A 27,222-nucleotide genomic window follows, 5' to 3' on the forward strand; every position below is an offset into this window, starting at 1 on the left:
TTGTTCCGTAATGATGTAAAAAAGAATTGAGCTTTAATGTGGCGAACTACTAAAATGTATTTAGATGTACATATTTATATTTTTTTGTGGTTTATTCTGCCATCTTAAAATAGAATGGCAGTTGATATGTTTTTAAGTAGGAATATAAGATTTTTAAACGACAGGCATTGAGCTACGTATATGGACAAACATTTTCTTATTTAATCTGCCTAACGACTCTGAGGTTACTTATGTTTGTTTTTCTCCAGTTTGCGTATATACTTAGAGAGAGAGAGATTAAATGACTTGTCTGAGATTGTATAGTTCAAAAGTAATAGAACTGGAATTCAAACCCAGTCTGAGGATTTAAAAGCACATTCATACTTTTAATGACTATATTTTTATTGTAATTTAAAAATAGATTTCAGTAGAATTTATTGTGTAGGTATAAACTATAGAGATAATGGTCTCTTAAGAAAAAAAATAGCTCAGCATTTATATGTTAACTAGACTTACATTCTGTAATATTTAGATTTGGAATATGTTAAGCATCTTATACTTCATCTTAAAGCAAAGTGGATAAATTGCCTATGTTTAAAATAGGTAAAAGCTGTTTATTACTATTCCTGAGTTAAGTCTGAAGGGAAAGCTACATATTCTCAAAAGAATTCTTTGAGATCGATCGATCATCTAGCTTAATCTTACTTTCTGATTAAAAAAAAATTATAGTAGAGAAACCTAGGGTCTAAACCGGTTAAATGACCTCTACAAGGCCATGCAGTATGTAAGGTCCCCTGACATCCTGGCTTAGTGTACTTTTGATTCCAGTTTTGTTTTGTTTTGTTTTGTTTTTTTCCCATTACTTTCAGTCCTACTAGCTATGTGACATTTTGAGGTGTTATACCTCAGTAATATTGGCAGTTTTATGTTATTACTGGGCAAAGACAATATTCTTACCCTGTTCGGACAGCGATCTAAATGCTTATAACCTGGCTGGGTGTGGTGGTTCACACCTATAATTCCAGCACTTTGGGAGGCTGAGCAGGCAGATCACTTGAGGTCAGGAGTTCAAGACCAGCCTGGCCAACATGGTGAAACTCCATCTCTACTGAAAATAAAAAAATTAGCCAAGCATGGTGGTGCATGCTTGTAATCCCAGCCACTCAGGCGTCTGAGGCAAGAGAATCGCTTGAACCATGGAGGTGGAGGTTGCAATAAGCCAAGATCCTGCCATTGTACTCCAGTCTGGACAACAGAGTGAGACTCCGTCTCAAATTAAATAAATAAATAAATGCTTATAATCTGATCTAAAGCTTATAATAATTTATGTTATAGCATTATGTCCCAGAATTGGCCATTGATTGAAACTCTGAAGCATTGGAAGGTAGTTAACAAGAAGCTGTAGGGTTATAACCTTTATTAATGGGCAGACAATATGAATTATATAAATTAACAAACCATTTTACCTTTTTGCTATATTTAGAAGTTTGAACTTATATACTTTTTACTAAAACATCACTTGCTCTGTCTTTAAAGTCATGCCATTTTAGAATCCTAGAATTAGTAGTTACTTATTGATTTTACTCGTAGAATTTCAAACATTCTTGAGCACATCACAATGTCCAACTTTTACCAGTCTCCATGTAGATTGTAGTATCACTCTGTTTTCTTTGTGCAGCAAGTAATGAAAGTTTTCTTTTATGTGTTTGTGTGGGTGTGTTTCTTTTTAATCTCTTTTAGGATGGAGCTGTAGTTACACCCTCCAGACCTTTAGGTGACACCCTAACAGTCAGTGAGGCAGAAGCAGATCCTGGAGATGGACTGGGCAGGACTGACTGTAGCAGTGGAGATGCTTCTCGGCCCAGTAGTGACAATGCAGATGTAAGCATTAAGTGTTCCAAATCTTTTTCTTCTGTATTCTTCTTTACAGCCCCTTTCTAGATTTGATTTTGAGTGATGTGAATTAGAGGTGTCTTAGCACTTTTGACTATCCCCATTTTTAATGTACCAATTTGATAAAGAGGAATTCTGTATCCTGTTAGCTTTTAATTCCAGAGTTCACTTTTTCCCTTGAACACCCATTGCCAACTGTTTTTTTTACAGGGATGGAATTTCCCAGCAGGCATCTTGTTCGTGGGTAGAGAAGTTAATAATGCCAGTGCATTCTTACTGAACCGAGAGACCAACTGTTGATATCTTTAAGAGCATGTTAATATTCCATTTGTGGTCAGAGTGACTCAGTCTTGAATCATGGGGCACTTTGCCATTACCAAGAGGAAAAACCTTAGTCCTTTTAGATAGGCTTCAGTTAATAGCCCAGGTTTAGTAACAGCACTTTCTTAATTAACCCAGAAACTACCAGATGAACATGAGTATCTGTTAAGAAGATGATGATAAAACATTTTAAGCTGAATATAATGTAGCACCATAGATGTATGAATACTTAAAAGCTAAATTCAGTGTTGCTTACTCAGCAATACTTTGTAAATTATATGCAATGATAGGAATAATGACTTCAGTGTAGATCACCCTCTTTAAAAGTGATGATGGAAGTAGTCTGAATGAATGTTTCTGTAATTGTGGGTCATGAAATCAATAGGAAATACAGTGCTTTGCTTATAGAAGAGGTGTCATTTCTTGGGACTTTTGTTACATATACATAAATACGTGTGTACTATTTAACAATGTGAAGTCTCTCTCTTATTGAAGGTTGTGGGGCTTTTTGTTTTGCTTTGTTGTTTTTTAAAAAGGAAGCCATGGTCTAAGCCATCATTCAGGCTGCCTCTTGAGGCTTAGGCCCAATGACCCAGTTCCTCATGTAAAAAACAAACTGAAGATTTGTGGGTTTTTTTTTTTTTGAAAGATAGTGATAGGAGTCTTGTGATGGGGTTATCTAAAGGTTTTAATGGAAAATTTCAAGTTGGGCTCAAGGAAAAAATGGTAATAGTTAATGTTTGTTGGGTATACACCCCATACACTGTGGTAAGTGTTTTATGTTCCTTAGTTAATTCTCAAAATGGCCTTAAGAAAGTAGTACTGTTGTTACTGTAACTTTACAAAAGAAAAAACTGAGGCCAAAGGGAGTTAACTGACTTTCCAAACTTATTCAGGCAATAGGTGATCTACTTCCACCTAGCTCCAAAATACCAGTAATCTAAATACAAACAAAACCTCTGAGGTATGAAAATGTATAAAGTTTTCAGAGAGCGGTGAAAATTTTAGGGCAACCTGGCATATTAGGGTTATGGATGAAATGGCTAGAGGTTATCTTAGAAGTCAAATCATGAGTCCAGATTATAAAGAGCTTCAACTTTTTCTGTCAGTACGTACTGCTCTTGGGAATACTTCTCACGCTCTTGTTTTAGTGCTGTGTCTCCTCTCTCTTTTCATGGCTTGTCCCTACCATGAGATGGGGAAGTTCCTTGAGAGCACAGAGACTGTCTTGTCTGACTTTATATATCCAAAGTGTAGCAAATTGTAGGCATTAGGAGCTAATAATATGAATGAGAAATCTGAATTTTATCTTGTATTTAGAGGAATGTTACAATAAAATCTATGACTTATAAATATAACTTCATGGCTAGGCGTGGTAGCTCACACCTGTAATCTCAGCATTTTGGGATGCTGAGGCGGACGGATCATGAGGTCAGGAGATCGAGACCATCCTAGTCAACATGGTGAAACCCCCTCTCTACTAAAAATACAAAAACTAGCTGAGCGTGGTGGTGGGTGCCTATAGTCCCAGCTACTTGGGAGACTGAGGCAGGAGAATTGTTTGAACCTGGAAGGTGGAGGTTGCAGTGAGCCAAGTTCATGGCACTGTACTCCAGCCTGGTGACAGAGTGAGACTCTGTCTCAAAACAAAAAAAAAAAATAACAACAAAAAAGAAATGTAACCTTATAAATTATGAGCGAATTGTTGGCCAGGTGCTATGACTCATGCCTGCAATCCTACCACTTTGGGAGTCCAAGGTGGGTGAATCATGAGGTCAGGAGTTCGAGAGCAGTCTGGCCAGCATGGTGTGAAACCCTGTGTCTACTAAAAAATACAAAAAAAAAAAAAAAAAAAAAATTTAGCTGAGGCCGGGCACGGTGGCTCACGCCTGCAATCCCATTACTTTGGGAGGCTGAGGCGGGTAGATCACAAGGTCAAGAGATTGAGACCATCCTGGCCAACATGATAAAACCCTGTCTCTACTAAAAATACAAAAACTAGCTGGGCATGGTGGCGCGTGCCTGTAGTCCCAGCTTCTTGGGAGGCTGAGGCAGGAGGTTGCAGTGAGCCGAGATCGTGCCACTGCACTCCAGCCAGATGACAGAGCAAGACTCTGTCTCAAAAAAAAGAAAAAAAAAAAATTAAGATGTTGGCATGTGCCTGTAATCCCAGCTACTTGGGAGGCTGATGCAGGAGAATTTTTTGAATCTGGGAGGCAGAGGTTGCAGTGAGCTGAGATCATGCCATTGTACTCCAGCCTCGGTAACAGGGCAAGACTCCATCTCGGGGGGGGGGAAGAAATAGGCGTTCCAATCAGTTAAGACTGTTTGATATGTAACTGATACTTAGTATTTGAATAAACAACAAAATCAATAGATAAAGTGTTTGGGCCTTATCTTGCATGCAGAAGAGAGTCACCACCAGAAACATATCTGTGGAAAATCATTTGGAATAAGAGGGATCTGTAAGAAAAGAAAACTGCGACTTAATAGGAACTTTAACAGATGTGTGCTGAATGGATAATAGTTAACATTTATTGAATACCTACTTTGTGCTAGAGGTTGTACCCATTGCTTTACAGATACTTTTTTTTTTTTTAACACAGCAATCTTAGAAAAGCGGTATCACCATTTTATATATGAGGAAGCTGAGGCCAAATAAATAAATGATTATTGTAGAAATCTGAGTGAGAAATGATAAAAAGTCCAAGCTAGGCTGTCAAACATATAACACACTAGTTTAATTTCTACAAGTGTCTATTTGAAGCTAAAGATGTGTTGCTTTTAGCTTATGAATGTCCATGTTTATTTCAATTCTAGTAAGTATGGAGGAACCAGTCTGCTTTTGTTGTTGTTGTTGTTGTTGTTGTTGTTTTTAACAGTACTTTGAGTTGCTGTTTTAGATTTTGTCTTTTGAATCAATGCTTTTAACTTTTTTCATTGTCGTCTCATTTTTATGAAATAATTTCCTAGTGGCGTTTCTGATATCGTTATAAAGAAAATTTCCTGCTTTTGCTTACCTTGGAGAAGGCTTTGAAGAATGTCCCAGTTCTCACAAGAGAAGCAACGTGATAACAAATAATGATCTAAAATTCAGTGTCTTCCATTTTGATTTTCAGTTTGTGAGGGATATTTTGAAAAATTACTCATTTTGGAAAAATTTTAAACATATTTAAAAGTAGAGACTGACCTAATCCTCCTCAGTCCCCTGAGAAGCTTGCCTCAGCAGTTTTGTTTGTATCCCTATTCCTCACATCCTCCAAATGCTGGATTAAAGTAAATCCAAGGCATTAGTTTATTAATATGTCTAAGAGATAAGAAGATCTTTTAAAAATATAGCTATATTATCCTTATTAAACCCTAAGAATTAATATTTTCTTTTTTTTCCTTTTTTTTTTTTTTTTTTTTGAGATGAAGTTTTGCTTTTGTTGCCCAGGCTGGAGGGCAATCGTTTGATCTCAACTTGCTGCAACCTCCACCTCCTGGGTTCAAGTGATTCTCTTGCCTCAGCCTCCCGAGTAGCTAAGATTACAGGTGCCCACCACCACGCCTGGCTAATTTTTGTATACTTAGTAGAGATGGAGTTTCACCATGTTGACCAGGCTGGTCTTGAACTCCTGACTTCAGGTGATCCACCCATGTCGACCTTCCAAAGTGCTGGGATTACAGGTGTGAGCCACCATGCTGGGCCAGTAGTTTCTAAATACACAATTGTTTTACAGTTTTTTCTTTTTACAGTTTATTTGATTTAGTATCCAGTCAAGACCTTCATATTGCCATTGCTTGATAAGTCATTTTAAGTCTCTATAATATATAATAGTTTCCTTCTTTTTTTTCCTTTGGCGATTTTTGTTGTTGTTAAAGAAATTGGGTCACATGTTCAGTAAAACAATTCATTTTCTAATTGTCTTTTCGTGTTGGTGTATGATGTGTTCCTTTATCTAGATTTTTCTGAAAATTCCTAGTTAAATATACAGTCTTGATCAGGTTAAGGTTTGATTGTTGTTATTTGGAATAATTCATGGATGGTATTGTATACATCTCATTATATCACATCAGGATGTGAATGGTTGTCTTACTGTGGTTGTAAGTTTATTTAAGGTGTTTAGGTGATGTCAACATGATTTTCTTCATTATAACATTCCCTATTTTTTTTTTTTTTTCTTTTTTTTTTTTTGGAGACAGAGTCTCACTCTGTAACCAGGCACCAGGCTGGAGTGCAGTGGTACAGTCTCGGCTCACTGCAACCTCCGCCTCCCGGCTTCAAGCAATTCTCCTGCCTCAGCCTCCTGAGAAGCTGGGACTACGGGTGCATGCTACCACGCCCAGCTAATTTTTGTATTTTTAGTAGAGACGGGGTTTCACCATGTTGGCCAGGATGGTCTCGATCTCTTGACTTCGTGATCCACCCACCTCGGCCTCCCAGAGTGTTGGGGTTACAGGCATGAGGCACCGCAGCCGGCCTCAAGCTTTTATGAAATGTTTTCACATGCTATTCATGATCAAAATGCCTGGATCCATTGTTTAATTCAGAGTTTCAAAAGTTTTGTCATTATTCTGTATTACATAGTTATATTATGAGAAATGATTTCCCTTACTAGCTAGTAGGTTACCCTAAAATACAGGCTTATGCAGAAAATGTAGGTTAAGTACTTCCCTTGATTGTTTTCAGAGGAGTCTTTTCAGGAGAGATGACGCTCTTATAAACTCCAAAGGTGACAAGTGAGAGGGGTCTCTGTGTGTAATATTTTGAACTCATAGATTTCAGTATGAGTTACTCTTTTTGTTGTTGGTGGGAGCCCCCTCAAATTTTCTCCTGTGTTCTTTTGACATGCCCCTCCAATATCTGATAGCTTCCTTGCTTTTTGTGACAGAATTATTCTGATCTTATCTTTTATATCTCTTGTCCAAGACCCAAAGTCATTCATTTCTCCAAGGTGGGTCATACATTTGAAACTACTGTTTTCTCTTGGTAACAGAAATATCTTGTGATATCACCAAGGTATCTTGGTATATGCATAGGTAAAATGTATCTTCCCTATTGGCATTCATTAGGTCCCTGGTTCCTCGTTTTCAGTTGCTCTAAAGAATGGCTCCCATTGCTTTGGGGTGTTCCTCATCTCCACAAAGTGAGTTTTCTGTGTGCCATATAGTTTATATTTTATACAGTCTGTTCTCAGTCCCCTAAACAATATAGTATAACAACTATTTATATAACATTTACACTGTGTTAGGTATTATAAGTAATCTAGAGATGTTTTAAAGTATATAAAGGATATGCATAGGTTATATGCAACTACCATACCATTTTATATCAGGGACTTGAGCATCCAATCTTCCACAAATACTGAAGAACAACTGTATTAGGTCATCCCAAACATACCATATAAATGGATTAAAATCCACATTTCACCTGAAGACAGAATAGTAGAAGCTTAACTGTACTCATAAGAAGGCTAAAATGCTTTTCTTGGATAGAAAGGATAGTTTGAGAAGGTAAGGGTTAAGGAAGATAAAGAGAGTTTGATTTTGACATAATGAGTTTGAGGTATACAATATATTTAGTTATTTTGTAGAAAAGTAACCTCCAGGTCTGGAGATTAAGTAAAATGATTTTTGTTGGTTCTGTATTGTTTATCAACATAAAACCGAAAAGGTGAGCGAGTAAGTGACTTGCCAAAGTAAGGAAAAAGTAGCAGAAACAGCTGTTCTGTGAAAGATATTTAGTAGTTGTAAATACAGATATGAAAATCAGAACAGTATTTTTCATACTTTTTTCTTCATCTCCTTTTGGTGTGCCTATTGAAATAAACTGAAGATCTTGTTTTTTCATTAGAGTCCCAAGAGTGGCCCGAAAGAGAGGATTTATCTAGAGGAAAACCCAGAGAAAAGTGAAACAATTCAGGACACTGTGAGTATGAAATTCATGCAATGGTAGTGCTGTCTTTAACTGTCCTTATACTGAAAGTATGTATAAACACAACTGATGTTCGCATATTTTATTTTTTATTTTCGAGACAGAGTTTCACACTGTCATCCAGGCTGGAGTGCAGTGGTGTGATCTCAGCTCACTGCAACCTCTGCCTCCCGGGTTCAAGTGATTCCTCTGCCTCAGCCTCCTAAGTACTTGGGATTACAGGCATACGCCACCACGGCTGGCTAATTTTTGTGTTTTTAGTAAAGATGGAGTTTCACCATCTTGGCCAGGCTGGTCTTGAACTCCTGACCTCATGATCCACCTGCCTCAGCCTCCCAAAGTGCTGGGATTACAGATGTGAGCCACAGCACCTGGCCTTTTTTATTTTTTGGAGAAAAAAATTTTTAATGTATTAAACTTAATAAAGATTTGAATAAGTCAAGAGATACTCCATAGTTAGTAAATATTATTAGGTTCCTTAGTATTTGTCGTGGTGGTAACATAAAATGTACTAGCCTAACTATTTTTTAAATGTGCAGTGGCATTAAGTATATTCACATTGTTGTGCGACCATCACTGCCAACCATCTCCAGAACTTTTGCATTTTCTCCAGCTGAAACTCAGTACCTAATAAACACTAAGTCTACATTTTCCCCTTCTCCCTAGCCCTTGGCAGCCACCATTCTACTTTCTGTCTGTGAATTTGACTACTTTAGATACTCATGTAAAAAGAATGATACAGTGTCTATCCTTTCATGACTGGCTTATCTCACTTAGCATATGACTTCAGGTTTCATCCATGTTGTAGCATGTGTCAGAATTTCTTTCCTTTTTGAGACCAAATAATATTCCATGGCATGTATATGAACCACATTTTGTTGATCTGTTCGTTTGTCAATGGGTACTTAGATTGCTTCCACCTTTTGGCTATTGTGAATATGCTGCCTTGTTTTCAGGTTTTTTAGGTATTTATCTAGAAATAGAATTGCTGGATCTTACGTATTCTTAATTGCATGCTTTTAAGCATTTTGGTTTTATTTTCTAATTAGATTTGTTTACAGTCTTGTACTAAAAGATACAAGAGCATTTTGTAGTGTTTTTATTATCAGCAACTTAGGGACTATTGAAAAATCAGAGACATCAAATCAGTTATAATATCAAAATTATCTGACTACTGCTCTAAACTAATTTATGTTATTTCACTTAATTTCTTTTTTCTTTCTTTTCTTTTTTTTAGAGATGGGGTTTCACCATGTTGGCCAGGCTGTTCTCAAACTCCTGACCTCAGGTGATTCACACGCCTCAGCCTCCCAAATTGGCTGGGTGTGAGTCACAGCGCCCAGCCAGTTTCACCTGATTTCTTTTTATTGGAATTGTTAAAGCCTTGAGGTTAAAGAAAATAATAAGAGTTGTTAAAAAGCAGAATTATATTTAGGAGACTCAATATGTAGTGCTGCAACATAAGGAAGAAAAACTACAGATACATATTATTCACTCACTTTAAAACTTACAGATCTGTTTATACAGCTTCAACTGTAACTGCTATGCGAATGTCTCTCAAACCATTATAGGCCCACCCTTCTTTTCTAAACTCCCTACAGATCTTACATGTTAAACTGCTGTCAGATTTAAACCAAACTCATTCTTTGCCTATTTCTTCCAAAATGTTTATTTCCCTAATCCTATTTGGTCTTTGATTTTAGTACTTACGATCTTCAGACATCCTGTATGTATGCATGTATACATGTATTTGTGTAAATGTGTATGTATGAATGAGACAGAGTCTTACTCTGTCACCCAAGCAGAGAGGCGAATGTAACCTAACAGAGGTTAAATGTAACCTCCAACTCTTGGGCTCAAACGACCCTCCCTCTCCAGGTAGCTAAGACTATAGGCACACACCACCATGCCTGGCTATTTCGTTTTATAAAGAGATGGGTCTTGTTTTGCTCAGGCTGGTTTCAAACTCTGGCCTCAAATGATCCTCCCTCTTTGACCTCCCAAAGTGCTGAGATTACAGGCCTGAGCTACTGTGCCTAGCCCCGAGGTTTATTATTTTATATATTAATGCCTTTATACTGCTGTTCTCATGCTGAAAACAACTGTGTGAGTTGACAGGTGGAGGAACTATTGCATGACAAACTATCTGCCAATCTACAATTTATTTTTACAAAATTGTTATCTTTGTTTCTATAGCATGTTTGTGAGATTACTTGATGATTTTAGAGCATTGTATCAGTAATTTTTTAGCCAAGAGTGATTTTGCCTCCGTGGACGTTTGACAGATGTCTGGAAACATTTTTGATTGCCTAGGACTGGGAGGCTACCACTGGAATTTGGTGGGTGCGTAGAGGTCAGGGATGCTGCTAAACGTCTTAGAATGCTCAGGCTATCCCTTACAGCAAAGAACTCTCTGGTCCAAAATGTCAGCAGTGCCACAGTTGAGAAACCCTGTATTATACATTTATAAAAATAAATTAAAAAGGAAAAAGTATTGCTCTATGTTAGCTTTCAATTATGTATCATTAATGGATTAGTACTTCTCAGGTATATTAACCTCTCTGCTAACTTTGTCTTATCATTTCTGCTCTTATTTTTCCTTTGTCCTATTGTCTTCATTCACTTTTTCTTTAATTTTTAAATTGTAACCATTTATGTAAAACAACTTGATTTCTTCCTGTAAGAAGTTCTAGGTATGTATGAATCAATAAATGAAGTTACAGAAGTGTACAGAAAGTGTTAGAGTCAGATAATCAGGCATATAGTGAGAAAGGATATTTACTCTTCCAAGGGAAATGGTTTTTCCCCTGAAAAAACAATCGTTGTGATCATTTTCTCTGTCAGAGTGGTTCATGGCCTTGAAAATTTGTAAATCCATACTTGGAAAAACTAAAGTACTTCAAAGAAAATAAACAAAAAGAAAACTCACCATTTAAGTGAACCATGTCTTTTTGATGGGTTGGCTTTCTTTTTTTTTCTAAATTTGACCACCAGATAATTTTTCTGTTTGCATTCTCTGAATGTTACCAGGATACTCAATCACTCGTTGGAAGTCCGTCAACCCGTATAGCACCTCATATTATTGGAGCAGAAGATGATGATTTTGGTACTGAACATGAACAGGTAATGACTTTTTTTCTTTCTAGAAAACAAATTATTACTTTTCTGCAATGTCTGATTCGTTGCAAAAATGAAGACTTTCTGAAGATGAAGGTAACATTCATAAGGATTTGAAGCTAAATCTTAAGAACCAATAGCCCCTTGGGTTAATTGGTTATTTTAGCTTTGGCCAACAGAAATGACCTTGCTTTTAAAACCAGTGAGAGTTAGGTTATTAATTTATATTTAAGTACTTCATTTCGTTGGGTTAGTGTATTTCTTAAAATGGTATTTAAAAAAAAATTTTAGATCCCAGTTCATTGGTGGTATAAAGGAATATGATTAGCTAGATTCTTGTCCTTATATCCTGTGATATTGCTAAATTCACTTATTATTTCTAGGTGCTTTAAAAAATAAGTCTTTTGGAGTTTTCTACATAGATAAATATATTGTCTACAATTTTTATTTCTTTATTTTCCATCTGTTTATCTTTTATTTCTTACTCTTGCCTTTATTGCACTGGCTAGGACTTTCAGTATGAGGTTGAATAAGAGTAACAAGACATGCTTGCCTTATTCCTGATCTTAGGGAGAAAACACTCAGTCTTTCATCATTAAGCTAAGTATGATGCTAGCTATACGTATTTTTTAGAGGTTATTTATAAGGTTAAGGGTTGTTAGGTTAAGGCATACTCCTAGTTTGCTGAGAGTTTTTATAATGACTGGATGTTGAATTTCATTGAATGAGATTATTATGTGGTTTTTCTGATTGTCTATTAATATGGTAAGTTACACTGATTGATACTAGAATGTTAAACTAGTCTTGCATTCCTGGAATGAACCCCAGTTGGTCATGATGTGTTATCCCTCTTATATATTGTCAGTTTCAATTTGCCATTATTTTACTGAGGATTTTTTACGTCTCTGTTCATGAGGGATATTGGTGTGTAGTTTTTCTTTTTGTAATAACTTTGTCTGGTTTGATAGTTGGGTAATGCTGGTCTTTAGAATGATTTGGAATATGAATATTCTGATGCTAGTTTACCTTACTGTTTTCTGTGTTCAGTGTATGTAGGGATTATACAAATATTCTAGGATTTGTCTTACTTAAACTCATACAAGTTCATTTCCCACCATTTCTTCAGTTAGCCTAGAGCAGGTGTCCCCAAACTACGGCCTGCGGGCCGCATGCGGCCCCCTGAGGCCATTTATCCGGCCGCCCGCCGCACTTCAGGAAGGGGCACCTCTTTCATTGGTGGTCAGTGAGAGGAGCACAGTATGTGGCGGCCCTTCAATGGTCTGAGGGACAGTGAACTGGTCCCCTGTGTAAAAAGTTTGGGGACGCCTGGCCTAGAAGAAAAGGAAAAACAGCTATTTTATGATTGGGCACAAAGCTTCCTACTACATTTCTAGAAATGTTGTTAGACTGTTTTTTTTTTACATACTGATTTGTATACATCTGAGCTCCTTGATAATCATTTCCTAAACTTCCATTCTCCCTAAGTGGTCTTTCTTCTAACCCATCCCCAAGAGATGGTTAATGTTCAGAGAAAGAGATTCCATAGCTTCTGTTGTTAATAAATTTTAGGGAAATTTTTTAAATCTTGAATTTTTCATAGGGAGATCAAAGTGAAATTTGGATAGCTATGTTCAGTTGAGCCTACTTTGCATTTTATATTTGTATGTTGGAGTTACTGATTTGTAATCATTTCTTCCTCTAGATCAATGGACAGTGCAGCTGTTTCCAGAGCATTGAATTACTAAAATCTCGTCCGGCTCATTTGGCTGTTTTCTTACACCATGTAGTTTCACAATTTGACCCAGCCACCTTGGTAATATATTTTACAGTCTAGCAGATTCAGAGTTCTTCTGTTGGTGTCATATCCCATAGAACTTTTCATTTCTATGCGATGAGTGGGCGGATTTCTTTCAGTTCTCCATGTAAAGACAGATATGAAAGATAATTAAAAGGTTATTTATAAAGACTTGGTTATGTAGTAATAACTACATTGTTTATGGTGACCTACCTATTCCAAACATTCCTACTCAATGATGGCCTAGCAAATTATATTTTTCATGATTCCTCATTTTGTCTTTTCCATTCCTTTCTCCACTGCAGCTCTGTTATCTCTATTCAGACCTGTATAAACATACGAATTCCAAGGAAACTCGTCGCATCTTCCTTGAGTTTCATCAGTTCTTCCTAGATCGATCAGCAGTAAGTTGCCAAGTTAATGTTGTAATCTTTGCCTTAGTATATGGAATTAGTGGCCTCCTGCTGCCAATCTTCCCTCCCATATTTTTGGATTTTATTGTGCTTTCTCACATCTGTATTATATTTCAATTATTGATTACTGTAAACTTTTAAAAAAAAATCATTTCTAAATGAGTTTCGGCATATGGATTCTCACAGGTTTTAGGGAATACACACACACACACACACACACACACACAGATATATGTGTTTTTTTGTATTTGCATAATTAGAGTAAGGATATGAAAAAGGGAATACATATGATATTACATGTATATTAAGACCCCAGGAATAATACTTGCATAACTGAACTCTGGGTAGCCTCTTTGAAGTTTGGAAGCATAAGTTTAACTAAAAAGTGGTAGAAAAGATTTCTCTCACACTGAACTAAATAATGATAATTTTTTTTATGTCATTAGAAGTGTTTAAATTTTTAAAGTAGTAAGTTGTATGATTAGTCTTAATATGGGTAAATAGCACTTAGGCCTTCATGCATCCTGGATAATCATGCTGCAGGTCTCTAGTGCTTTCACACTTACAGTTCTCTTAGATGACTGCTTCATACTTTTTCTCTCCTAAAACCTCCATCACTTTCTTTCCTAGTCTTTTCTCAGTCGATAACCTTGACCTTGTTTCTCTGAGAAATTTAAAGTATATAGAAGAGGACTTCTACCAGATGAATCAAATGCCTCCATTATACTATACAATGTACTCTACTCTGTGGAGGGATTGTCCATCTTTTTTTTTTTTTTTTTTCTTTTTGAGACAGAGTCTTGCTCTGTTGCCCAGGCTGCAGTGCAATGGCACAATTGTGCCTCACTGTAACCCCTGCCTCCCGGGCTCAAGTGATCCTCTTGCCTCAGCCTCCCAAGTAGCTGGGACTACAGAGGCACATCACCATGCCCGGGTAAGTTTTTTATTTTGTAGAGATGGGGTTTCACCATGGTACCCAGGCTGGTCTTGGACTCCTGGGATCAAGTAATCTGCCTGCCTCATCGTCTCAAAGTTCTGGGATTACAGGCGTAAGGCACTGCACCTGGCCTCAATTGTCCATCTTTCACCTAAGGTTAGCTCTGCCACAGTATACCCACAGTGTATTTCCTTATACCTACTCAAAGACCTTACTCTAACAATTATTTTCCCTTCTTCTTCATCATAGGTTATTTTCTATAGATAATCATTCACATTAGTATGCAAACATTGTTATTTTCCCTTTCTAAAAGCAAACACACAAATATTTTTGCTCTCCTTCTCCCTCCAGCTCCTGCCCCATTTGTTTTTGTATTCCTTTACAAAATTGTCTGTGCACTTTCACATTGCTAAATGCAATTACCTACTCAGTGACTTTCCTAACCAGGCTATTTAAAATCTCACCCCTTGCACTTTGTCACTTTTTCTGTTATTTTTGTCCATAGAACTTTTATTTATTTATTTAGTTTATTTATATTGTCAGCCTTCTGTACCTACAGCTTACATGTCTACAGATTCAACCAACTGCGGTTGAAAATATTCAAGGAAAAAAAAAACAAAAACCATTATCACAATAAAAAATGAAACAAATTGTTAAAAATGTAGTATAACAACTATTTACATAGTATTTACATTGTATTAAGTATTATAAGTAATCTAGAGATTTAAAGTATACGGCAAGATGTGCATAGGTTATATGCAAATACAATGCCATTTTATATAAGGGACTTGAGAGTTCACTGATTTTAGCATTTCTAGCTTAAGTGTACTCCCATAGTATCTGTGGGGGTACCTAGAACCAATATCTCATGTGGATATCAAGGGATGACTATATTCCTCTTCTCCTACCCTGAGTATACGTTTTATTAGGCCAGATATTTTTTTTCTGTTTGTTCACCGTGGTGTCCCTAACACTGAACAGTTCCTGGGACATAGTGGGGTTATTCAGGTATGTGTTAAATGAATTAGGGTTCTGATCATACTCCCATTGTTTAAAATATTGTGTTATTTTTATTAAAATAATTTACTTTCCTGAAAAAAATGACAATATATTGAAGTATGTTTGAATTTTGCATTTCTTAAGAGGGCACCAAGCTAAATCAAAACTTTATATTTTGCTACTCATGACCTATATATCAACATTAAAATATAAGAAGAATCCTGATCGATTAATTTGCTAATTATACTTCCATGGTGCAGCTTATATTTATTTCATATAAACACCATCATATACAAATGAGCTTTTATTAACTTTTTGCACTTAAGCTAGAAATGCTTTTAAGAAAGTTGATTTGAGCTACTGCCTGTCAACTTAAAGAGAAAGTTTTAAGATCCATTTCACCTTTCTTCAGATGAATATAAGAGATCTTAGAATTTTTAGCAGTGGCTTATTTTCAAATTTAACACTTCAGATCTCATAGATCTTGTTTAAATTCTAGAATTGCATGACTTAAATAGGTATACAATACAAAATAAGCAGGAAGAGGTTAAGATATTTTCTCTCAATGCAAAATAATAAAGTTTTCCCTTCCAGTAGTTGGGGGAGCAGGGATGGGAAACAACAATCTGGCGATTATTATGCAAGCCTGATGGGAAAAATCCTAGCTAGGAATAAGTAAATTCTAAGACCGTCACCTTAGTTAGTTCAGTAGCAAGAACTACAGATGGTTCCTGGAGATTTAAAAGTCCAAAAACTCAACATTGACTTTCAGTATTTTCTCACTGGGAGTGTGACATTGTGAGGATTCTTAAACTTTATGCAGGAAAACAATTGAGAATATGATGGTCTTCAGGGTGAGCATCTCAAATATAGGAAAGAAAAGTCATGACTATATGTGAGTACATTTTTCATGTGATAATATACACATAATTTAGGTTTTACCTATCTTCATCTAAATGACATATAACTGATTATTAACCAATGGTTCTAGGAAGCCAAAGCCAATATATTCATTAAGGTAAGTGTGTCACAGAAGCAGTCAGTCATCTAGTGAAACGACTGCCACCATTTCCTTGATAGCATGATCCTTGGGAAAAAGGCTTATTTTCAAGTTTAAGTAATAGAATGTTTTAGAGCTGTGAAACATGAATGAATACATGAACTTGAATGAGATTATGCTTATAGAATGGGTATCCAAGGTATATCCTTTTACTTTACGTAGTACTTGTGATGTCTTGAAATATCTTTAGTGTTGTTACACCTTTTGTTTGCATTTCATTTTAGCACCTGAAAGTTTCTGTTCCTGATGAAATGTCTGTAGATCTAGGTAAGTTTGGAGCATTAATGTCCTGGAGAATTACATCTTAATAGATATATAGCTCAGCTCATCACTAGTTGATCACCTGAATCACAACGGAAGAGTCTATAATACATTTAAGAGTAAATGAGGCTTATGCCTGCAATCTCAGCACTTTGGGAGGCCAAGGTGGGTGGATTACTGAGGTCAGGAGTTTGAGACCAGCGTGGCCAACATGGTGAAAGCCTGTCACTACTGAAGATACAAAAATTAGCTGGCATGATGGTGTATGCCTGTAATCCCAGCCACTTGGGAGGCTGAGGCAGGAGAATCATTTGAACTTAGGAGGCGGAGGTTGTAGTGAGCTGAGATTGCACCATTACACTCCAGCCTGAGCGACAAGAGCAAAACTCCATCTCAAAATAAATAAATAAATAAAAGAAAAAATGAAATCAAAATTCTGAGATGAAATACATAAACTGCCTTGAAGAACTTCCCTTTGGTATGTTCCAGGTTAAATTTGTACCAAGTAGCATTGATATGTTGCCATTAATATATGCCAACTGTATGTTGCCCAGAACATACCTTTAGATAACATAATTTCTTTAATTTATGAAGAAAAGAGAAGACCTGAGCTCATTCCTGAGGATCTACATCGCCACTATATCCAAACTATGCAAGAAAGAGTCCATCCAGAAGTTCAAAGGCACTTAGAAGACTTTCGGTAAGCATAGTGGTAGATAGAATTTGATATGATGATTCTAAATTAATTTTTTTAGGTAAGAAAAAGTTACACATTAAATACTTAGCTTAGCACTAGATAAACCATATAGTCTTATTATTACTAAAACATAATGAACATCTGGAGCCAAAGGGTTAGAGTGGAACTAAACATCCAGATTCTTCATGCCAGGCATTTTCAGTATCTGAACTCAGTGCCATGTCTATGCTAAGTGTGTTCCTGTAAGATATTACGTGTGTTCTTGGAGTCATTGCCTCTAGAGTTTTTCTCCCTCTAGTATCCTAGACGACATGAACCCATAAGTGGAAATTTTGCCTGTTCCTAGAAACCATAGCTATGGAGCCTGTGATTAAACATCCCAGGGTGAGGTAGTTTTTCTTTAGGCTACCTCAGGAAACTTCTCTGTTCACTTTAGGCAGAAACGTAGTATGGGACTGACATTGGCTGAAAGTGAACTGACTAAACTTGATGCAGAGCGAGACAAGGACCGGTTAACTTTGGAGAAGGAGCGGACATGTGCAGAACAGATTGTGGCCAAAATCGAAGAAGTATTGTAAGTAATGGAAGTATATGTGGAAACGCCTTCTCTATTGAGATGCTACTTATGCTTGAAGTACCCTTTGGGCACATTTAGAAAGCTGTCAGCTTGTGTATGTGGAGCCATTTATTTTGTCATAGTACTTGAGAAACTGGAATTTTGTGTTTTTTTCTGATATTTTAGGTAAATGTCTATATTCCTTTTTCTGGGTGTTGGTAAATGGGTTAACTCTAAAATTTCTAATCAGCGATCAAAAACAGGTTGATTACTTTCATTATTTTCAATGTATGGGCCTTGGACATATTTCTTGCTATGAAATATGTACAGTAGGTGACATGAGGGTGAATGAAACACATGTGGTTCTTTAGGGGATTAGGGTTATTTTGGTATTCTAGGATGTGGCCCAAAGCATTTGGCTCTGTTCTGTTGTTTCAGATGTCTGAGTTAATAACAATTTTTAAGGCCAAGCATTGTGGCTCACGCCTGTAATCCCAGCACTCTGGGAGGCTGAGTGGGCAGATTACTTAAGGCCAAGAGTTCAAGACCAGGCTGGCCAACATGGTGAAACCCCGTCTCTACTAAAAACCCCAAAATTAGCCAGGCATGGTGGCGCATGCCTGTAATCTCAGCTAGTTCAGGAGGCTGAGGCATGAAAATCACTTGCACCTGGGAGGTAGAGGTTTCAGTGAGCCAAGATCATGCCATTGCACTCCAGCCTAGGCAACAGAGTGAGACTCTTGTCTCAAAAAATAAATAAATAATTCAATTAAACTTCTATATTTCCTTTTTAAACTTTTTTTTTTTTTTTCCCTTAGGATGACTGCTCAGGCTGTAGAGGAAGATAAGAGGTAACATAATTGTTTTTTTTTTTTTTTCCCCAAGAATTTTAAGAAAAAAATAAGCTCTGTTTTTTTCTTTCAGCCCTAAATTACAATTTATTTCTTTTAACTTACAACTAAAGATTATGGTCTCCCTCTGGTGGCTTGTGTGTTATTTGACTAATATTCTACTGTTGTCCTGAGTAGAATTCTTTTCTCTGTGCAATGACCAGATAGTTGTTTAGTTTTTGTTTGATTAATTTCAATAATTTCAAGCTTGGGGTTTTGGAAATCATCTGATGTCTTTATTCTACTAACCCTCCCTTCTCAGAGTCTTAATTTACTTCATCCTTTCTCCTCCAGTTCCACCATGCAGTATGTTATTCTCATGTATATGAAGCATTTGGGAGTAAAAGTAAAAGAGCCTCGAAATTTGGAGCACAAGCGGGGTCGGATTGGATTCCTTCCAAAAATCAAGGTAAGACTGAAATAATGTAATAGCATGTTCAGGCCTTAGGGCTTCTTTACATCTGGTTGCAGTGTCTTCCATTGTCTTAATATTTACTTAATCAGCAAATTAATGCTAGTTATATCAACATGTATAAGATATTATTTCTGTTCTCAAGAAACTCAAAATCTAGTGAGAAATCCAGACATATAAACTAACATTAGACAATGTGAAAAGTGAAATTAGCCTTTTACAAAGAGTGCTATTTCTGATTCTGTTCATGCCTTATACTTTTACTTTGTTGGAACTAATTACCCCTATGTTGTTATATAATTTTCATAAACATCTTTAGTGGCAGTATTCTGTCAGTTTGTAATTATTTGTGTTTTTGTTTAGGGTTTCTTAGATTGGAAAGCTGTATGAATACAAGGACCTTCTTTATTATTGTATTCTCAACTGTTAGTATAACAGTAAATATTTCTTGAATGAATGAATGAATTCTTAATAGAATAAGTTCCTGGCAAATGTGCCGTAAAACTACACTTCGATTTTTCCAACTGTTAGTGATAAAGGATTTGTGAAAACATCTTGAGTTTGAGGTGTACACGGTACTGTGCGAACTTGTAATGAGCACTCTGTGTATGTGCATACATACGCACGGGTTTTCATTTACATGTAACAATTTTTTTGAGCTAACCATTAGCATTACACTATGAAAATAGCAAAATAAATTTACTCTGTTACATATCTCTTATTTTTTGTACTTCGACTCTAGCAAAGTATGAAGAAAGATAAAGAAGGGGAAGAAAAAGGGAAGCGAAGGGGATTCCCCAGTATCCTGGGACCCCCACGGAGACCAAGCCGCCACGACAACAGTGCAAGTATGTTGACGTTTGAAGTGGTGTGTTCTCAGTATTCCAGACCCTCTTCGTATCAGAGGCTTCTTGGCTAGAATGACTTTCTGGAGAAAGGAGTTGTTAAGATGATGTTGCTGAACTCTTAATATGCCTTGTTTCCGTTCAGCATTATTTCTGAACTGAGTGCCCCCTATCTTGCTACATAATTGTCACAAACATCTTTAGTGGCAGTATTCTGTCAAATGTCCATAACATGGTTTACTTACCTCTTCTGATTCTGTTTGCTTTCAACTTGTGTTCATTAATTTTATTTTACAAAAGTATGTCTATGCCTCTCCACCACACTGTTTAGTGCCTTTATACATACTTACTTAGTCTCCTTACTTCTAAAATTTCTCCACATCTCCACTTTATTTTCTGATTTTCCTTCTGCCTCAGGCCCAATGAAGAGAGATCAGCCCACTTGGGATGGTTGCAGGAGAAATAGGGATAGTGGTACCATGGGAAAGGGGTCATGTGATGGTTCTTATCTCAGGCAGTACTGCATTTGAAAACACTGAAGCCAGGTGCAGTGGCTCTTGTCTGTAATTCCAACACTTTGCAAGGCCGAGGTGGGAGGATCATTTGAGCTGGGAGTTCGAGACCAGCCTAGGCAACATAGAGAAACCCTCCTCTACAGAAACAACAACCGCCACCAAAATGAGCTGGGTATCATTGTGTATGTATGTAGTCCAAGCTACTTGGGAGGTTGATGTAGGAGGATTGCTTTAGTCTGGGGACTCAAGGCTGCTGTGAGCCATCATCTCACCACTAAACTCTAGCCTGTGTGACAAAGTGAGACACTGTCTCAATAAAAAAAAGATATTGGCATGGTAGGGTGGTGGGAGTGGAACTGTGATAGTGGATGTCGCATACAATGAGGAGTCCTTACTCAAATGCCAGTAGTGCCCCTTGTTGAGAAGCATGGAGAAGGTGGGAAATTTTCAGAGAAAGTTAAAGAGATGGTGGATTTCACAGATGCTATCCATGAGTTCCAAGGGATACAAAAGAAGAATTTGAAGAATTAGGGAAGGTGGGGTTAGATTAGGGTATAAAAAGCTAATTTTATGTGAGGGTGTAGAATGCTATGGAGGATGAAGACCATAGTGGGAGTCTTTGGCTTCTTGTGGTGACTTTGTGAACAGGGTAAGTAGCAGGATGGGGATTGGTCTGGATGATCTTTGAGGCACATTGTGATGATGGGGTTGTGAGTGTTGGGGGAGAACTGGGGTGGCAGCTTACTAAGAACTCACAAAAATAAAGGACTTCATCTTCATTCTTACAAATGAACAAAGCTCCGCGTGTGTCTCTCAGCGTTCTTCTTTCCTCTGTCCATCATTGCTCTCCTTATTTCCTTTTCTCAAGACCCTCCTTCTTTCCCTACATCCTCCTCTTCCTCACCTTCATCTTACTGCCTCATCCTCATCCCTCCTCCATCTCCCCATCTTTCTCCTCTACTTTCCTCTCCCTTTCTGTCTTCTCTTCTTCCTTCCTTCATCTGTCTGTATGTTTCTCTGTATAATAATTGACTATATATATTTTTAGGGTCCACCATGTTTCAGACATTGTTCCATATTCTTTTAGATTGTCGTTTTTTCCTTTCAGCAAGTTTGCAATACAGACTATTAACCATCATTTTCTGTTCAGTTGGCAGAGCCATGGAACTACAGAAGGCGCGCCACCCTAAGCACTTATCCACACCCTTATCTGTGAGTCCTGAACCTCAGGACTCTGCCAAGTTGCGCCAGAGTGGGTTAGCAAATGAAGGAACAGACACTGGATACCTGCCTGCCTCCATGTCTTCTCTAGCTTCAGGGGCCTCTTTTTCCCAGGAAGGAGGGAAAGAGAATGATACAGGTGAGCTAATGCTATATAGTTCAGCTCAACTAAGCATGAAGATTTCAAAACAAACACAGTAACTGAAAAGTAGAGTGGCAAATTATTTTAAACAAGACTAAATTCCAGTTTAATTTTAATATTTTGATATGCTGCAACCAATAATAAATCTATGCCGAATGATAATTTTAGTTCTCATTTGTCCAAAAGGTATTTATTAAGCTCTCTGCCAGGCATTAGCTTTCTCCCAGATGTTAATGTGCAATAATTGCACACAGATGCTTGCCTCATGCAGCTTACTCTCTTGAGAGTGATAGTCACAGATATAAAAGTTGTAAACTGTGCCAAGTCCAGTCAAGGAAAGGTAAAGGGAATATTGAGGTTAGTAACTGGTCAGTAGTTAGAGGCAGATGTAGGTGTCTAAAGAAGACTTTTTAAAAATCTGAGATTACCTAGAGATTTTACTTTTAAATGTTAGTAGGAAGCCAACTGAAAGAAAAGGTAGAATATGTGGGAAAGATATATAAGTAGTAGAATAGAGTTGTGGGGAGAGAGGAGATGAGATTTAGAATGTATGTAAAGGATAAGACTATTTACTGAGAGTAAGAGTTCAGTAAGAAGAGCAAAGGAATTTGAAGAGTAAAGAAGGATATGAAGTAATTATTGTAGATAATTGGGCAAGGGGCTTATTACCATGTCTTCATCCTTGTTCTAATGAGTTTCTTAAGCAAGTGAGCTGGGATAATAGGTGGTTTTATTTGAAGAAGAGAATGCCTGTGTATACCAGTGATTCAGGAGGTGGTTCAATTTCTGGTGTTGACATGATTAAGAATGGAGCTCTGGGAGTGGTCCCTGAGGTGCCATAGAGGAGGCTGCTGGGAATGAAGACAGCAAGGAACCAAGGAGCCAGGAATTTGAATAGCTTAATATTCATGGGGTTTGAGGTTATCAAGTGTGACTTTTTTCATGGAGAGGAAAACTGTGAGCCATAGGTTTAACATTGCTAGATAAATGTTGTAAGGATGAAGAACATGTGATAATATCCAGAGCATGAGAGCCTCAATGGAGCAAGAGATTATACAAGAAGACAAGTCCGGCACAGTGGCTCATGCCTGTAATCCCAGCACTTTGGGAAGCTGACGCAGATGGAGCACCTGAGCTCAGGAGTGTGAGACAAGCCTGGCCAACATGGTGAAACCCCATCTCTACTAAACATCCAAAAATGAGCCGGGCATGGTGGCATGCACCTGTAATCCTAACTCCTCGGGAGGCTGAGGCAGGGGAATTGCTTGAACCCAGGAGGCAGAGGTTGCAGTGAGCCAAGATCGCTCCATTGCACTCCATCCTGGACAAGAGTGAGACTCTATCTCAAAAAAAAAGAAGAAGACAAGATAATGGTCCAAAAATTATATTGAGGAAAAGAAGACCATCCATCTCATCTCCACCCTGACATACACAATGTAAGACAGAAGCACCAGTTTCTGTCTCAGAGGGCTGTAGCAGAAGAGGTAACCCCCTGGGAATAGGCAGGTTTCTACATAAGGCAAAAAAAATACAGGCGACATTCGGAAAAAATTCTGGGGATTTTGTCAAATATGGAATTCTGAAGATGTTAGACTGAGTACATGCATTGATATTTCATGGCTCCCAGGACTCATTAAAATAAAAACATAGTCGGTGACAGATGAACAGAAACTATAAAGAGGAAAAAAGTAGAGGAAGGGAATATGTTATCAGGAAATAAGAGATTTTAACAAATACTTGGGAGATTGAAAGCAGGCAAGAATAATTTGATGGATAAAATGTAAAGGAGTGGGCATGTTGGCTCACTCCTGTAATCTCAGAACTTTGGGAGGCTGAGGCAGGAGAATTGCTTGAGCCTAGGAGTTCAGGACCGGCCAGGGCAACATGACAAGACCCTGTCTCTACACTACAAAAAATGAAAAAGTCAGCTAGTCAGATGGCATGTTCATGTAGTCCTAGGTAATCAGGAGACTGAGGTGGGAGGATCACTTGATCCTAGGAGGGCAAGGCTGTAGTGAGCCATGTTTGTGCCGTTGAACTGCAGCCTGGATGATAGAACAAGACCGTATCTCAAAAGTAACAACAACAACAACAACAACAAAGAACCACAAGGAAAAATCATAAGGAAAGTCAGAGCCCATAATTTATTTAAATGGTTTAAGATAGAAGCCAGTCTGCTCATTGGAACCCTGGTGAGACTTTGGGCTCAGAGTTCACATATGTTATACAGTGCAGGAATAAGAAATAGAGCTGAAAATGATGAACTAATTGTAGATCTGTAATCAAAATATTGATGTCAGCAGCTTCTAATCCCTTCATTATAGAGCAGTCTCTGTCACTTGTAGACAGGAAGAAAAAAACAGTGTGCTCTTTTTTAAAATAATTGAGTGAATTGTGTAGGGAGAGTTTAGTCCCTCCACAGTGTTGATGGCTTGGACATTTGGGAGCCCAAAGCCTGACAGTAGGCATGCTGGCGACTCATTGTGCTCAGAGAGCTCTCAACTGTAATAGACCTGTTTGTAAATAGCAGCAAGAGAAAGCCAAGTCAGCCACTCACTTTCATCATTAAATACAAGCATCATTACTCACTCTTGTTGTCAAGACGTTAAGATAACATATAATACCAAACATATCAGACAGTGACATAAAGAGAGAATACAAACAAACAGAAAAATTTCCCCTAGAAGAAAAAGATAATTTGATAATAGACAAGAACTTAAGAAAATACTTCTAACTTAGGTAATATACTTGGGGACATTAAAGAAGTTGTCTTTATAAAGCAAGAATAAGGAGAAACATTCAGAGACAAAGAATTTTTGACACAACTGTTAAACGCAGTAACATCTGTTATATTACCAATTTCTGTGTGATAAATTACCCCAAAACTTAATGGCTTAACACAAAAAACATTTATCTTGACTTTTTGGTAGATGAAGAACTCTAGAGCAGCTTAGCTGGTTGGTTCTGGGTTGGAGTCTGTCACAAAGTTGCCATCAAGGTGTATCAGTCAGTCAACAGAAAACATAATGGGTAGCCCATTTCTATGGTCACTCAGGTGGCTGTTGACAGGAGGCCTTAGCTCCTTGCTCATGCTCTTGGCCTCTTGCCACATGGACTTTTCTGTAGACATACTTGAGTGCTCCATGAAATAGTAGCTATCTTTTCCTGAGTAACCCAAAAAAGCAAAAAGGAAGCTCCAGGGTCTTTTCTGACTCAGTCTCTGTAGGTACACTCTGTGTCACTTCTGCAAGTTAGAAGCAAGTCACTAAATCTAGCCCACACTCAGGGAGGGAGGAATTAGGCTCCACCCCTGAGGAGAAGAATATAAAAAAATGTGTGAATATGTTTTCAGACAACCACAACTGTCAGTATTTAAAGGAAAAAAGAGAAATTCATAAAATTAAAGTCAAGTCAAATTTTAGAGTGTACATCAGAAATATGAAAGGATAGAAATTTGAGAGAAAAGAATTATGTAGAGAACCACTACAGAGGGCCAACATCTGTCTCTTTCACAAAAATGTCAGCTGAGGACATGGAGAAGAAATAGCTAAACAACAGGAGAATGTTTCCCAGAGTTGAAAAAGAACACCCATCTTCAGGTAGAAAGGGCCTACTGAGAACCATCTATAATGAATGCTTTTTAAAAAATCCATTGCTAACATGTCCTTTGAAATTTTAGTGCACCAGGGATAAGTCCTAAAAGCTTTCAGAGAAAAAAAAAGGTGGGGGATTATGCTGCATCACATGCCTCATGATAACACTGGGTTCTGAAATAAAAAAGCCATGCCTTCAACTTCCTGAAGGAAAGTGGTTTTGAACTTAGCATCCTGTATCCATCGAAGCTCTTCATCAAATATGAAGAAAGAATAAAGACATTTTTAGATACTCAAGGATCCACAGTTTAACTGGAACGTACCCTTCCCTTTAAAATCATTTGAGGATACACGTTCCAGCAACATGAGAGAAACAATTAAGAAAGAATATGTCATGAGATCCAGGAAACACCCAGGAGAATGGCAAAGGGCAGTTCTAAAATGATGGTTGTGTCGCAGGCCCAGGGAGCCACTGCTCCAGATTGGAACACAAGAACATCACGGATCAGAAAAAGGGGATTGGCCGGGCGCGGTGGCTCACGCCTGTAATCCCAGCACTTTGGGAGGCCGAGGCGGGTGGATTACCAGGTCAAGAGATCGAGACCATCCTGGCCAACATGGTGAAACCCTGTCTCTACTAAAAATACAAAAAAATTAGCTGGGCGTGGTAGCATGTGCCTATAGTCCCAGCTACTCAGGAGGCTGAGGCAGGAGAATCGCTTGAACCCGGGAGGTGGAGGTTGCGGTGAGCCGAGGTCACGCCACTGCACTCCAGCCTGGCACCTGGTGACAGAGTGAGACTCTGTCTCAAAAAAAACCCCAAAAAACAAAAACAAAAAACCAAAAAGGGGGATTTTAGGCAGTGGATAGTATAAAGCAGCAGAGGTAATAAATGTTCTATTTGAAGTGGCCTATGGATTGCATCATTGGACCCATAGGAAAAAACATATAATCCTAACTAGTATACTTCTTAATTTGGCAGGGATAATGTATATATATGTATGTTGTAGATAACGCTATATATGTATGTCATAAGCACTCTTCATTGGTTTTCAGACTTTTAGAATCACCCTACCAGCCAAAATGGAATAGTTCATTATGGTTGCACATTAGAATATAAATGTAAAAAAATTCTTTTAATGATGCAAGTAAAAATGTAATTGAAAGAAATGAAAGGTGGAAGGAAGGAAATACAATTAGAGGTAGGGAGAATGTTGACACCAAATACTTAATCTGACATAGAAGAGCGTTGAAGTACTAACTTTTTGATAGAACAAAAACATAGATATGTCATTTATATTTAGGTAGTAACTAACAATTCAGCTAGTAGTAATGATAAAACTATTAAACATTGGGAAGAAATGGGGGGAAAGTGAAGATGGAAAGTGTAAGTCAATGAAATCCTCACAGGGGAAAGAAATAGTTATTACCTAAAGATAATAAATCATGAAAAAGAGGTTATTATTTGTAGTGGTACTACTATAATAACTCACATTTGAAAGCATGAAGAATTGATACTGGGGGTAGACAAGGATAGGATGGGAGAGTGTTTTTCCTCATCGTATACTCTTCTGCACTAAGTGAGTTGTCGCTATTTCTAATGTTAATTTTTAAGAAGCAATTTTAGAAGCGATTTTTCTGACCCGGCATGGTGGCTCA

General features: G+C 37.6%; 1 protein-coding gene across 3 annotated transcripts in view; it reads left to right on the forward strand.

Annotated features, from left to right (window-relative positions):
* ARHGEF12 (Rho guanine nucleotide exchange factor 12) overlaps positions 1 to 27,222 on the forward strand; it is a 148,803-nt gene that overhangs the window by 90,403 nt on the left and 31,178 nt on the right. For all 3 annotated transcript variants that reach the window (XM_003923590.4, XM_074400735.1, XM_010334424.3), the window contains 12 exons: positions 1,720 to 1,860; positions 8,030 to 8,104; positions 11,141 to 11,233; positions 12,930 to 13,040; positions 13,328 to 13,426; positions 16,656 to 16,698; positions 17,287 to 17,392; positions 17,826 to 17,963; positions 18,764 to 18,796; positions 19,130 to 19,244; positions 19,990 to 20,095; positions 21,758 to 21,967. In XM_003923590.4, coding sequence (XP_003923639.1) covers positions 1,720 to 1,860; positions 8,030 to 8,104; positions 11,141 to 11,233; positions 12,930 to 13,040; positions 13,328 to 13,426; positions 16,656 to 16,698; positions 17,287 to 17,392; positions 17,826 to 17,963; positions 18,764 to 18,796; positions 19,130 to 19,244; positions 19,990 to 20,095; positions 21,758 to 21,967 — 1,270 coding nt within the window. The remainder of the gene's footprint in view (positions 1 to 1,719; positions 1,861 to 8,029; positions 8,105 to 11,140; positions 11,234 to 12,929; positions 13,041 to 13,327; positions 13,427 to 16,655; positions 16,699 to 17,286; positions 17,393 to 17,825; positions 17,964 to 18,763; positions 18,797 to 19,129; positions 19,245 to 19,989; positions 20,096 to 21,757; positions 21,968 to 27,222) is intronic.

Source organism: Saimiri boliviensis, chromosome 6 (genome assembly GCF_048565385.1).
Source record: "Saimiri boliviensis isolate mSaiBol1 chromosome 6, mSaiBol1.pri, whole genome shotgun sequence".
Lineage (NCBI taxonomy): Eukaryota > Metazoa > Chordata > Mammalia > Primates > Cebidae > Saimiri > Saimiri boliviensis.